The sequence below is a fragment of the Euleptes europaea genome, chromosome 5, assembly GCF_029931775.1.
Source record: "Euleptes europaea isolate rEulEur1 chromosome 5, rEulEur1.hap1, whole genome shotgun sequence".
Taxonomy (NCBI): Eukaryota; Metazoa; Chordata; class Lepidosauria; order Squamata; family Sphaerodactylidae; genus Euleptes; species Euleptes europaea.
In genome coordinates this window covers 64,412,634-64,427,362 of record NC_079316.1, presented here as the reverse complement: position 1 = coordinate 64,427,362, position 14,729 = coordinate 64,412,634, and the positions used below count along the sequence as shown (strand labels likewise).

The 14,729-nt window shown below is 39.5% G+C and overlaps 1 protein-coding gene across 1 annotated transcript in view; it reads right to left on the bottom strand.

The window, feature by feature from the left end:
• ENO4 (enolase 4) overlaps positions 1-14,729 on the bottom strand; it is a 30,381-nt gene that overhangs the window by 11,164 nt on the left and 4,488 nt on the right. The window contains exons 3-7 of the mRNA XM_056850463.1: positions 13,365-13,555; positions 11,780-11,922; positions 5,728-5,897; positions 2,453-2,584; positions 753-810 (exon numbers count right to left, since the gene is read on the bottom strand). Of these exons, the coding sequence (XP_056706441.1) occupies positions 753-810; positions 2,453-2,584; positions 5,728-5,897; positions 11,780-11,922; positions 13,365-13,555 (694 nt within the window). The remainder of the gene's footprint in view (positions 1-752; positions 811-2,452; positions 2,585-5,727; positions 5,898-11,779; positions 11,923-13,364; positions 13,556-14,729) is intronic.

The following is a 14,729-nucleotide window of genomic DNA, read 5'->3' as shown; positions in this document are numbered from 1 at the left end:
AGAGAGATTTGAAGTTGTTGAAATACACATCCTTGATCCTAATTTCCCCCAGCTTCCCCATCAGTTCAGAATGCTAAGCTTTTAAGTGTTTCAAGCTAAAAGTGTATGTGCAAGAGGATTAATTAGGATCAGAGCAAAAGCAATTCTTCTGATCTAAATTAGTTATTCTGCCCAATTGCTCTTTAAACTGTAAAAAAAGCAGAGCCACTAATAATTTATACAATATCCTGGGATGTGGGGGGGGGGGTGAGAGGTGAGATGCATAATTCCCAACCCCAATTTTTCTGCCTTCTAAGTAACATATACAGCAAATGGAGGGAAAGATAAAAGTTGCCCCATGTCATGCCTTGCACAACAAATGTTGAGGGCTACATCAGTAAGGGTAGCTGTACTATAGCACAAAACTGTTGTGAGTCAGAGATGGTTGAGCAGCAAACTACATATATCTAGCCCATGAACTCATCAGTCATGCAACTGTGATGTGCACACAGGAATTTCCCCACTGTTTATCCTTTTGCAATTCCTTGTGGGCCTCCAGCTTGTTGTCTTTTAAACAATTCCCAACTAAGGCTCTGTCAGGCCTCATTTGGCAAGAAATTCTATGAGATAACCACAGAAAAGGTTTTGATCTTCCAGACAACTTTTTTTTTAAAAAAAAAATATCCAAATAGAGATGACTCCAAACAGGACCCCTCCAACAGACATGTAGAGTTGTGTCAATAAATAATTTGAATGTTATCTTACCCCTTTACCCACTGGTTCCAGCAACTTTGTTATTTGTTTGTGAATATCCAGAGACCTTTCTACACTCTGTAAAATTAAAAGAATTCTTCAAGCCAGTGCATTTTTTCCATTAAAAAGTTCATTTTTAAAACATTTTATTTTATTTTTGCAAGTCACAACCATGCTTGTTAGACTGTAAATATTTACTATTAACTATATGCTCCAGATCGCACAAGGAGTTGTAAAGAATCACCTGTTCAGTGCTGGTGGAGGGCGTGGAGAATACCTCAAGCCTTATAAGTAGCTGGATTCAGATACTGACAATAAGAAACCAAAAGGTTTCCAGTCAGCTCTCACAAATGGCAGGCAGGGGATCAGAACCATGGACAGAAGCACTGGAAGCTTAACTGGAAGCCATGCTAAGGTCAGCATGCCAATAAATAAAGAAACAACAGCTATTTATTTATTTACTTACTTCATTTATACCCCACCTTTCTCCCCAATGAGGACCCAAAGTGGCTTACATCATTCTCCTCTCCTCTGTTTTATCCTCACAGCAACCCTGTGAGGTAGGTCAGGCTGAGAGAGTGTGACTAGCCCAAGGTCACACAGTGAGCTCCCATGGCATGAGTGTGGATTTGAACCTGGATCTTCCAGATCCTAGTCCAACACTCATAACCACTAAACCACACATATGTATGTTAACCTGTTTTTCACCTGCCCCACTGCTTCATTTTTCTTGCTTGTTCTTTGAACAATAGCACACCCATGGCACTTAAACATCCTTTTAATCTGGCAGGATGGCATAGAAGACTATGCATCTATAAAAATACAGTTCCCATTCAAAGTTTCTTATAAAATCAATGAATTCATAGACATTACTACTTTTTAGAAGACAAATGCTTGGATTCCACAATAAATCTCTGCCAACATAAAGCATTTCCACCAGCAGAACAGGACTTCCTCCCCTCCCCTCACTGCATTAAAAAATGCTTCACAAAATGCTGTTCCTGGGGGATAGGGAAACACCAGGAATAGCATGAGGGTCAAGTCAGAAGTCTGCAGTAGGAAAGTCATTGGTGAAAGTCACCTCCTCTTTCAATAGCAGAAATATACCATGGTATCCAAGCCTAACTCTTTCCAGAGTTCCTTCTATACTTAATTGCATTCACCAACTTTGAATACGAGATCCCACTTTGAGTAAATAAAATTTGTACTTTAAGACAGCCATCTGCTAAATCTTTCCATTATTGTCATCATTTCCTCATGTCACTTGGAACATCCCATGCATCAGTTCTGTTGAAATGAATGGAAACTGATTGTACATCAGAATAACTCCTTCTCTACTATACTTGTAGATCAATAGTTTTGTTACAGGAACAGCTGTGCTCCTGTACCTGGTTGTCCATTCTTACTCCAGCTAAAGACAACAGGTATAAGTATATGGAATTTAGGTGTAGGATTGTGACCTAAATAAGCAGTTGTTACTTCTTAAAGGTAAAGGCAAACTGACTCATGGGGTGATGTTACATCATGACATTTACTAGGCAGACTATGTTTATGGGGTGGTTTGCCACTGCCTTCCCCAGTCATCTACACTTTACCCCCAGCAAGCTGGGTACTCATTTTACCAGCCTCAGAAGGATGAACATCTTACAAAGTAGCTAAAATATGGATAAATGATTGTTAATATTGTATTTGTTGTGATGAAAACAGTAGCATACAGTACTTGTTTAGCTGTTAACCAGGCCGGAGGTATAAACATCACTTCTTTCATTAGATTTAGTTTTCCAGGTGATGATTTTCCACAACTCAAAAGCGTTATCACTGGCATTGGCATAATCAGTTCCTTAGGCAGATCCTAAAATGGAAAAAGTCAGGTGGTATGTTTAACGTTTACTCTGTAAATTTACAAACTGATAGTAACATCCCACTGAGGTTTCTACCTTGAACAGACAACAAAAGTGATTCAAGATTTAATGATATTGCGCTAATAAAATTTAAAATTATATTGTGCTAAGATATGGTACAAACTTAAGCAGGAGACAGGAAGTCACACCTTTTCAGAAATACTATCATTTTATTAATATGAAAGACAAACAGAGATTGGAAAGTGGCTGTCCACCTTTGGTGGATGTGCCCTCAAGCACATGGATACTGGAAACACTCTGTACAGAAAATTAATGAAGTCAGTCTAAATTTGACTAGAAGCCCCTTTGGTAATTTCACCAGGTTGGTTTAAAGGAATTAGACCAGATCAAAATTTGTAAGTATTGTCTAATTTAAAACTGGCTATGAGTTTGTTGGTAATACGGTTTTAGAAAAAAAATCTAAAATGCCATTATTTGTGTTGAAATGCTGACCACTACATTCCTAAAAGCTGGTTTATAGATTGAGATTTATAGATGGTAAGAATATTGAGGGAACAGAGAATTCTTTTTCCAATACTGAACAAGCATGAAGACACGGGTACCCCTTACTTGGACTAAAGTTACCTGATCGATGTTAACTCATTTCTAATATATTTAATTGATTGCTTAATAGATTGCCTATACACTAGTTACTGTTCTTTGGTAATCATATTTACATATGTCAGTATTCTTTTTTTCTCTTTTTCATGTAATATTAACTAATCAGGATTTTAATGCTTTTAAAAAACATTCCAATAAGAAATCACATCTTTTCTCTAAATTAAGAAATTGGGGTTCACAGTTGTAGATTGAGTTTTTGTATAATAAAACAGCTTTTCTATTTATTGTGTTCATTTCAATTTTTACTAACAATATTGTTTTAAAAAATGTCTAATTCTTATCTGTTTAATTTAAATGTTTAGTCTGTAATTAAAATTCCAGTCATATGGATAACTTTCACTAATGGTTTGAGGAATTACAGTGAATTGTCTTGTGCAATAAGAAGATGAGAAAGGAAGGTTATTTGTAGATAAATATACACTGCTGGATTTGTGACTGGCAAGCAGGACACAAGATCCACATTAGTTGGCAGTCAAATACATATCACCTTCTTGATTATTAAATATAGTTGGCACAGAGCAGATACAGCTACCTAGAGACCTAAAGGACCATGAGATCAAAGTTAAAACCCAAGGGTTTTAACCCAACATCCCCGCCGTTCCATGGCAGAATCCCTAACACGGCAGGAACAAAGAGCATTTGCTTAGAGAACACCCTAAAAGACTAGTATGGAATCCTGGCTCTAGCATAAGGACCTGACTAATAGATTCTGGTAGTGGAGATTTAAGGCAAAAACTGAACTGAGGTTGCTTAATACATTCACTAAGATTATATTGATTGAAAACACACAAAGGATAAAGATCCCTACAGAGGTCTGCTGGGCAAAACCCAACATGGCTTCTGTAAGGGTAGGTCCTGTCTCACTAACCTATTAGAGTTTTTTGAAAGCGTCAATAAGCATGTGGACAGGAATGAGCCTGCGGATATTGTATATTTGGATTTCCAAAAAGCTTTTGACAAAGTCCCACACCAAAGACTGCTAAGCAAACTTCATAGAACGGGATAAGAGGACAAGTCCTCTTATGGATTGAGAGCTGGCTGAAAAATAGGAAGCAAAGAGTAGGAATCAATGGTCAGTTCTCACAATGGCGGGATGTGAGCAGTGGGGTGCCTCAGGGATCTGTGTTGGGACCGGTGCTTTTCAACCTGTTCATCAATGAACTGGAGTTGGGGTTAAATAGTGAAGTAGCCAAGTTTGCAGATGACACCAAATTATTTAGGGTGGTTAAAACAAAATCGGACTGTGAAGAGCTCCAGAAGGATCTCTGCATACTGGAAGAATGGGCATTAAAATGGCAAATGAGATTCAATGTGAGTAAGTGTAAAGTGATGCATATTGGGGCAAAAAATCCCAACTTCACATATACACTGATGGGATCTGAGCTGGCAGCGACAGACCAAGAAAGGGATCTTGGGGTGGTAGTGGATAGCTCAATGAAGATGTCAACCCAGTGTGCGGCTGCTGTAAAAAAGGCAAATTCCATGCTGGCCATAATTAAACGAGGAATAGAGAATAAAACTGCTGATATCATACTGCCCTTGTACAAATCTATGGTGAGACCACACTTGGAATACTGTGTACAGTTCTGGTCACCACACCTAAAAAAGGATATTACAGAGCTTAAGAAGGTGCAGAAAAGAGCAACTAAAATGATTAGGGGACTAGAGCAACTGTCCTATGGGGAGCGGTTAAGAAGCTTAGGGCTGTTTAGCTTGGAAAGAAGGCAGCTGAGGGGAGACATGATAAGAGGTCTATAAAATTATGCATGGTTTGGAAAGAGTGGAAAGGGAGAAGTTTATCTCCCTCTCCTATAATACTAGAACACAGGGTCATCTGCTAAAGCTGGAAGGTGAGAGATTCAAAACAGATAAAAGGAAGTATTTTTCATACAACGCATAGTTAAATTGTGGAACTCCCTGCCCCAGGATGTGGTGATGGCTGCCAGCTTGGAGGGCTTTAAGAGGGGAGTGGACATATTCATGGAGGAGAGGGGTATTCATGGCTGTTAGAATGGATATTAGTCATGCTGCATACCTATTCTCTCTAGTATCAGAGGAGCATGCCTATTATTTTGGGTGCGGTGGAACACAGGCAGGATGGTGCTGCTGCACTCGTCTTGTTAGTGGCTTCCTAGAGGCACCTGGTTGGCCACTGTGTGAACAGACTGCTGGACTTGATGGGCCTTGGTCTGATCCAGCAGGGCCTTTCTTATGTTCTTATTGTAAACCTAACCACCAATTTGTAAGGTCGAACTCCCTTGAGTGGGTGTTTGGGTTGTTGTTGTTAACAACAACAGCAGCAACAACAACAATAATTTCTATCCCACCTTCCCCTGGCAAAAGCCAGTCTCAGGGTGGCGAACATCAAGTATACAATGATAACAAGGCATATACAATAATACATAATGACATAAATTTAAAACCATAGCATTGAATTAAAATCTGAACAAAAGACCAAAATCCTGACATGTACCTGATTGTGTTTCATTAAAGCAATTTGTAAGTACAAAGGCATGTCACTAGTAGTTGCAGCGGTCTTCGCAACAGCAAGAGATATACACCCAATAGCCATGCTACCCTTAATTACTGGTTCTGCAGGTTCTGCTGGGGGGATTGGATTCTCCACAACAGAAATCTTTTTTCCTGAGAATAAGAGTATTTTGTTTAAAATTACCTTGTTACATTACCACAACAGGCACAAGTAAAATGTTGACAATTTAATTCTTTATACTGTGAATTAAAAAGAAATTATGAGATAATAATCCATCTCCATACACTGAAGAAATCATGTTGGGGTTAAAGAAACTTTCAAAAAATAATGCTTTGAGGGTTTCTTTCTTAATTCTGTTTGAAAAATCCTTATATATAATACCACTTTCTTTAACTGCCTTTCTAACAATAATGCCCTACATTTTCAACTTTAACTCCCTATGTTCTTAGATTTAATAGTCTGACATTTCAAACTGTAATGAAGATATGTTCTAAGAACTGTAACTTTCCTTTCCTCTTCCTGATTTTTTTAGCATTATGCCCCTTATCTTCTAACAGCATCCTTACATCCAGACTTTCCAAATGACTCTTTAAGTGCACAAAACTCAAAATCCAAGGTAGATTTTGAAAATTACTCTCTTCCCATTTAGCCACCTTTATAACGGCTAGATTTTTATAGCAAAGAACTTGGCAATCATCAACTCCCACTGTGACAGTTATGTCCTCAAATCCTCATCATCCAATGGTTTACATTGATTCCCAAATAGGAGCCAGTGTCTTTTGAAATATCTGACACTAGTTGTGGGTGCTGAGCACCTTTGAAAAATCTGACCTTTAATCCAAGCACTTAACAGCACTCTTGAACAGAACATAAATGTCGCCAAGAGCAACTATGGAACACTATCTAGAGACACCACTAAAGATGTCTTTAATTTGAAGCGCATCAGAGAGATAAACTTCCTTATGCCCAGAATGCAGTTAAAGGAAAAATGAGTGAGGGATCAAGAGTAGACCAAAGGAGTATGAACAGGAAATGTTCTCCAAAGACTCTCTGGAATTAGTTTAATTCTTCATAAAATGAAAAGTTCTGCTCTTGGTGGATCAGGAACACTTCTTGCTTCAACCGAGGCTCTTTGATTCCAGTAACCTCTACCACCAAGAAATTAATTACTAAAATCAAAACATATTATTATAATGTGGAGGCATCAATACAAGGTCCACTTTGGCAATTGCTGCTCTCCTTGCTCAGCACTTCTGCACCAGAACTGCTCCCTAGCTACTGGCTAAACTAGCATGAGAGAGCAGCAGCAATGATAGATTACAGCACTAGTGACAAAGCATCTGGAAAAAGTAAGAGAGACAAGCAAGTTAAGCACATGTGCAAATTCAGAAACATTGTTAGGAAGCCAGAACACAAGAATCTCTTCCCTTTCACTACACAAAGAGTTGGAAAAACTTTTAAAATTTTCATAAGCCCCTTTTTATTTTTTTTAATAAACCCCTTACTCTTTGAACTTAATCCTGAGAAAACAAAGGTGCTACTGCTAGGCAGAGGGATTGACCCAGGAAATGAGGGGTCTCCTGTTCTGGCTATGAATGAACTCTCCCTAACGGTGCAGGTTCATAGTTTAGAACCTGGGCCTCCTGTTAGATAAGCAGGTGGCAGCAGTGGCCAGAGCTGTCTTTTACCAGTTTTTGTTAGTGAGTGACAAGTGGCTTTTGTGGACAAAAAAAGATCTTCACACTCTGGTACATACCCTGGTAACGCCTAGATTAGACTACTGCAAGGTTCTCCCCATAGGGCTGCCCTAGAAGACTGTTCAAAAGCTGCAGCTGGCAGTTGCAGCCAGAATGCTGACTGAAGTGGGTAATAAGGACCACATAACTCATCTTGTTCCCCCCACATTGACTCCCAATCAGCTTCCCAACCCAATTCAAGGTGCTGGTACTGACCTTTAAAGCCCTACATGGTTTGGAACCAGCATACCTTAAGGAACACCTAGTCCCATATGAACGTACCCAATCACTGCAGTTATTTTCAGAGTCCCCTCTCTGGGAGCCCTCACCATCTGAGGCTAGATGGGTGGCAAGTCAAGAAAGGGCCTTCTCAGTCATGCCACCAAAATAATGGAATTCCCCAGGGAGATTCACCCCCCCCCCAATCATTGTCTTCCACCAGTGGTGAAGACTTATCAGTTTTGTTTGGCATGCCTTTACTGGCCTTCCTGTTTATGTGTTTTACTTGTGTGTGTGTGTAATATATATACATATATTTCAAAGCTTGTTTTAATTGTTCACTCGCTTTGGACCCTAAGTTATGTGGAAGGGTGGCATAAAATGTTTTAAATAAACACATACATGAAGTGGACAAGCTTAAAACACATAATTAGCTAGAAAGCCCTCAGGAGCAAAGGCTATCCAGTGTATTGCACAAAGCAGGGCTCTCCAACGTAGTCCCACGGGTGCCATGGTGCCCACTACAGTACCTGCCATTAATTCCCTGGCACCTGATGAGCTTTTTAGAAATTGGGCATGGCCTTGGTTAGCTTGGGCTTATTAGTGGCTGCTCAAATTCAAATGACAGGGCTTTCAATGGCTATATTGGACTGATAAGCACCTGGGTTTTCCTTAGCCATTCCCACTTCAGGCCTGACTGACTGACGCCACAAGATTCTTTTTCCAAAGCATGGGGAGGGAGGGAAGTATGCAGGAGTAGAAACCTCCTCCCTCCTGTTGGAATTTAAGACTGGTCATAGCAAGCATGTAGATTGCTGTAATCTGAGTGACAGCCAGATGACAGCTGGTGTCACATGACAGCTCATGACTTAGCAGTAAAACTGGACTGAACTGGATTAAGCAGGATGAGATCTGACCACTGGGTGGCTAACTGTTGATTGGCTGCTGGACAGGGCCAGAAATGTATATATGTTGTACAGAACTTGTATAGGTGTGGTGTGTGGATTATTGATGGCCAAGCGGAGCACTCTGTCACTGTGAAATAAAGAGCACTTATTTATTAGTGCTGAGTCTGCTGTGATTACTCGTCTACCGAGCTGTGTAGCGCTTCTTAACAACGCCAATACCTCCCTCTCCAGGCTTGCTGCCCTCCTAGTGGCTGGGCCATGTTTCCAACCAAAGTACAGATACTGCTAACTCTGACAGACCAATAGCTGGATTCTGAACAAAGCAGCTTTGTGTGGTCAGTGTAGTAGCCATGCAATTCTTTTGCAAAGCAAGGAAGGAGCTATACCATTTAACTTTGCCTCCTGCAGCAGCCATTTAGAGTTTGGATCTACTTCATATTTTAGGTGACACTCATTACCTCATCTCAAAATTCCAAACATGCTCACAGGCTCAGAGAGGCTGGGGACCTTATGATGATATGATTATGTGATGTTAGGCAGCAGTTGTGAATGTGTGCTCAACAGAATGAGTTTCCTCGCTCACAGAGAATAATTTTCTTCCCTTCTGGAAAAGGTTGCTGACTCAGAGAAGCTCAGGGCTTAGATGAGATGACGGTGTCAGGAGAAAAGGTTTAGGTGGGGAATGACTGGGACAAGGAATGGGCTCCACTATACAAGGAATGGGCACCACCTGAACTGATATGGAACCAGACTGCAGTCTCTTAATATCAAAAAAGTACACAGCAGCTTTTAAAATAACTCTGAGGAGAAAGCTGATAGGTGCTAAGAAGCATCTGTTTAAGCAGAATTAACTACTATGGGTTCAATGTTCCAGCTCACATAAATAGGCACAAGCTGGAATTCAACAATGAGTAGGTGGAAAAAAATGACAGCCATTTAAAGAGATTAAGCAATCATAGGGGGAAATGTGCATGCCAAAGTTGCTTGGGGAGGGCAGCAAGGTATAGGTGTTTATGTGCAAACACTATAAAAACCTTCAACACATGATGATGCAGCTGGAGTTCCTGGTGGTAAACAGTAACACAAATATAGAAGCCTTGTAAAACAGAGGAAATCAGTGGGATATAAACTCTTCAGGACATATCGGGGTGGCATTCCTACACATTTTGAAGAGGGAATAGTGTCCAACAAACAGAAAATTTAGAAGGAATAAACTTTCCCACAGAATTGCTAAAAGTAGAAGTGTTTGAAACAGATCATTGGTCATCCGACCAGAGCTGTGATGGTGATCTTGAAACGGAGAATAAAATAAGAAAGGCAACAATAGCTGAAAGTGTTGTAATAAAGGGTCAACATAATACATAACTAGTCCCATGTTGACTGAGCCAATGAAAGTAAGGTTGTGACATGATAAAGAGACAAAATTTCTATATACCAGAAATGACTGTGAACGACAGCTGATGACGGAACTATCTAGAAAGGAGGCAGCCCTGGACATGGTCCTGACTTCTGAGGGGAACCCAAGTATGATGTTGTTGAATCAACTGAGAACAGTGACCATGGTGCTATTTTTCAGTATTGAATAAATAGAAAGTTGCCCAAGAAGTTCATCAGGGTAACGTCTGATTTCAGAAAAGGATACCCCAAAATGAGGAGATTAAGCAAAAGAAGAATAAAATCAGTTCAGAATGCTTGGAAATTATTTAAATCCACAATAATGATAGCTCGGATACCATTAAAATAAAATAAAAATATCATCAGCATCATTAATGAACATAATCAAGGAAACCTTAAGAGGCAATGAGGCTTCCTTTAAAAAGTGGAAGTCTTGTCCAAATTAGAATAAAGAGCACAAACTCTGGCAATTTCACAGACAATAAGATCTTCTTTAACTGAATTAAAAGCAAGAAATTACTAGGCAGTTGAACTATTAGATAAGGAGATCACATAGAAGCAGAATGAATTCTTTGCACCCATTTTCACAGTGTAAGATGTGGAGCAGCTACCACTAGTTGCATGAAAACTGTCTAATGAACAGAGTCAGACAGAGGTGACAAAGGATGACTTTTTCTAGGGCTTACTGACAAACGACCCAGTTTAGAGGACATACACCCAAGGGTTCCTCAAAAACTCACATGAAAATGTTGATTTCCTGACAATATTGTGCAATATCATTAAAACTGGCATCCCTACCAGAGGACTGGAAAGTAGCAAACATCATGCTGGCCTTTACAGGGCATTTATTCTAATGTATGTTCTAAGTAAATTATTTAAAATAAAATTATTATGCTTACAACTTTCTATTTGATTCAGCAAAGGTGTTCTTATGCCAAGAGACCAGGAGGGTTTAATGCCAGCCCCACTTCCATTTTACCTTCTGGTGCCAGCTGCCACTCCTGATAACTAAAATCGACCTGGCAGAACTTGGTAGTCTTTACTGTAGAAGTGGGCAAGGGAAGCACAAGGCAAAGACCCACACATTTCAGTTGCAACATAAGAGCCATACAGAGGTGCTCATGTAGTTGTTAAACCTATGTGATTCCTCTACTCACTCTCCATAGCCTCCTCCACGATTAAAAACAAAAGAAGAATCTTGTGGCATCTTTAAGATTAGCACCTTTCTTGTAGTTGCATCTGACAAAGTGGGCTCAGGCCCACAAAACCTTATGTTACAATGAATGTGTTATGCACCACCAAGCTCTTCTTTTGTATTTTAACAGACTAACACTACTATCCCACTGGAATTTGTTTCCATGATAAACAGTACCACCCTAAGAACACCTTGCTGGGAGTAAACTCCACTAAACAGACCTGAGTAGGAGTCTAAGTAGACCAATCCTATGTCAATCAGGCTTATTCCCAGAAAAGCGTTCTTAGGACTGCATTGCAAGATCCTTAAGTGCTACTGGCATAAGCAGAGCAGTAAAAACAAGCAAAGGGGGGTGGAAGATTGAGATCATCCTCCAATCAGACTATCTCAACTTGAGATCATGAAGTCCAGCTTGCAATATGATGTGAGACACAACCGTAGAAGCAGAAGTAGGCCCTGGGCTGCTCAGATCTCTGTTTCTCCCCTCTACAAACATGTTTCCAAAAGAAGAGGGGAAACATTGTGGTATCTTCCTAAAAGAGACACTATCATCTTTAATAAAACAAATTCTAACATATAACCTAGCTTCACTTGTTTCTTTTTTCCAGGTGGCCCTGTAACAGGTGGAGAAGGAGGAAACACTACTTCCTGGGTTTCTTTCTCTTTTTCCTTTTCAGCTTCCCTTCTTTCTTCTTCTTCTTCTGCTTTCTTTCTGAAATATTCACTATGGGGAAAAGAAATGGCAGAATGACTGGTTGCTTTATAATATTAAAACTTTTGACACTATAAAATCTGGGGCAGTAGCCCCAGTAAAAGAACTACTGGGAAATAACATATTAGAGTAACAGCGTAATTGGTTTAACTTAACATCTATAAATAATTGTGTGTGTGTGTGTTTCCCTTACATGCTTGGCCCCATTTGAAGGTAACATGATAGTAGGAAAGTTTGTTTTGTCTAAAGGATAGATAGTGGTTCCAGACCCAATGAATGAAGAAATGACAAATGAAAATCCCAAGCACAGCTCAAGTACCGTCACTAGTGTTGTCTCTGGTTCGACTACTTTTTGACAAACTATCCCAGCCCACCACCACCACCGCTAGATAAGCACCCACTTTTTCAGGTCACTGCATAGGCTTCTTTGGTTGGCTGTTCCATCAGAACAACTGCTGTATAGATAAAGAGCATAGTGAGTGGATATTAGTCAGGGATAAATTCTAGCCAATTAATGACCTAATCGAGGCCCTTTAAGCAAACTTTTAGGTTACATTTCCCAAACAACTGTGCAACAAATTGTGCACAAGGTTTTCTGAAATGTGATTCTGAACATGTCATATTATAAAGGAAGTTTGTGGTGCTAAGTAAAATGACTGGAGTCTAGGGCAGCCTCTCCACATCATTTCACTGGGTCTGGCTGCAAGATGTAAGATGTGCCCGAGACAATTCTGTTAAATAAACACATATTGGGCTTGAACCATTGTATGCGGCCCCCTGACAAGAAAAATAATGCTCTCAGCCTATTTCAGGCAGGGAAATGATGGGGGAGGAGGCAGGAACCCCTCCTCACACTGTGCCATGGTCATGAAGCTGCCCTGAGCCCAGCCTGGCTGGGGGTGGTATAAATTGAATAAAATAATTTTAAAAGAACAACAGAAGTTGCTTTCAGGTAGCTGGCTCAAGGGTGACACACCCTTCCTTCTGAGGTCAGCAAAATGAGTACCCAGCTTGCTAAGGGTAAAGTGTAGATGACTAAGGAAAGCAACGGCAAACCACCCTGCAAACAAAGTCTGCCTAGTAAACGTCGTGATGTGATGTCATCCCATGGGTCAGTAATGACATGGTGCTTGCACAGGTGACTACCTTTACGTTTAATAAATGTCCAGAATCAGGTCTCAACTGCTCTTCTAAATTTAGTTCCCACAGGGAACTTGCAGCTGTCATAGGGTTGCAAGTCATGGTAGATGTAATGTGTAATTTGGACTCAGTTCTTGGGATTGTCTCTTTTTACCATTTCTTTTCCCTGCTGAGAAGACCACAGAATACCAGCTAGATACCTTGATACCATGGCAGTATTGGCGTCATACTGGCATCTGAGGCTTAGGATTGAGGCTTGTACATAAAAAATGTGAATTCACTAGGTAATAAGCAGAATAAATACAGAGACATACCCTAGAAGCTCATCAACTTTATGCTGGTCAGTAGGTTGAAGGTCTCTGAGCAATTCATCCAATGATTCATTTATCCATTCAATTGCCATATTTACTGAATCATGTCTTTCCTTTTCATCAGCATCCACTTCTTCTGAGGAAGCATTCTCAAGAATTTCAGCATGAGAAGAGATCATGCTGGAACAAATCTTCTGCAGAACATTATTTAAAGATTTTTAAAGAACATTATTTAAAGATAAAATTTCACATAATAAATACGACATTGAAATTATTTTCTGCTAAAGGCTTATTTGTTATTGATGTACATTTTTCCTTCCACTAACAAACATAATAAACTCTTCACATATCAAGTCTTTCACCAAGATAGTTAATGAATTACTACAGTGAATCCAGCTACTTCACAATAACTTATTTGAATGTATTTAGCCCATATCCCTCTTTGTCAGTATAAACACTGATGTTTACGCCAACTTCTAAATACTGCAAGTGCGTGAAGACTAGACTAGTTTATTTGTCTTTTGATTTTCTCTTAAATAAACCAGAATACTAATTTTTCAACAGGTGAAAGGCAGACTCAGAAAGATAGAGCAATTTTCATTTTTCAGTCTCCTACTGCAAGGCATTCATTGTTATGAAGGTGTGGACTATGATGGCAGATAAAACACAAGACATCCTTTTCACTTAATCCCTTAGCAATGCAGGAGAAACTTTATTAGGTAAAGTTACAGCAGGTAAAGAGGAGGGTTTTTTCTAACTTCAAAGAGGAGAAAGGAGGATACAAACACTCCTAGACATTCAACCTTCTCTTTGTGAAGTTGTTAAATACAAGGAAAAGAATAATTTCATTTTAAATGCTTATTTCTTTTTTTTTTGCACCATCAAACATCAGGAACAGTACAGAAGACAAAGAGTAAAGAAAGATTAGACAAGAGAAAGAAGGAAGAAAAGAGGCAAAAGAGAGATGGGGCCATTTTAAAGAAGAAGAAGAAAGGATTATTCCTTTACTATCTTCAGCAAAGTTATGCTTGATGTTCTCACAAGCTGGAAAAATGAGAAATTAAAAGTATTATCACATTAGGCTCATGGTTGTATGCTTTGACAAACAATGGTCACTTGAATGATGGAAAGAGATGGCATTTAATGCATTCAAATGAAAGGCACCTATTTTAGAAGACAGAATTCAAATTCAAAGTGACCTTGATAAAGTATGGTCTAATGATCAAAAAACTGAAATGTATTCAATAAAAGGACACATCTGAAATATGACACAGTGAAAAGCAAAAAGGTACATGTATCAAAGTTAGTGGAAAGTACCGTCAAGTCGCTGCCAATTTATAGTGATCCCTCATGGCCATTTCAATGCAA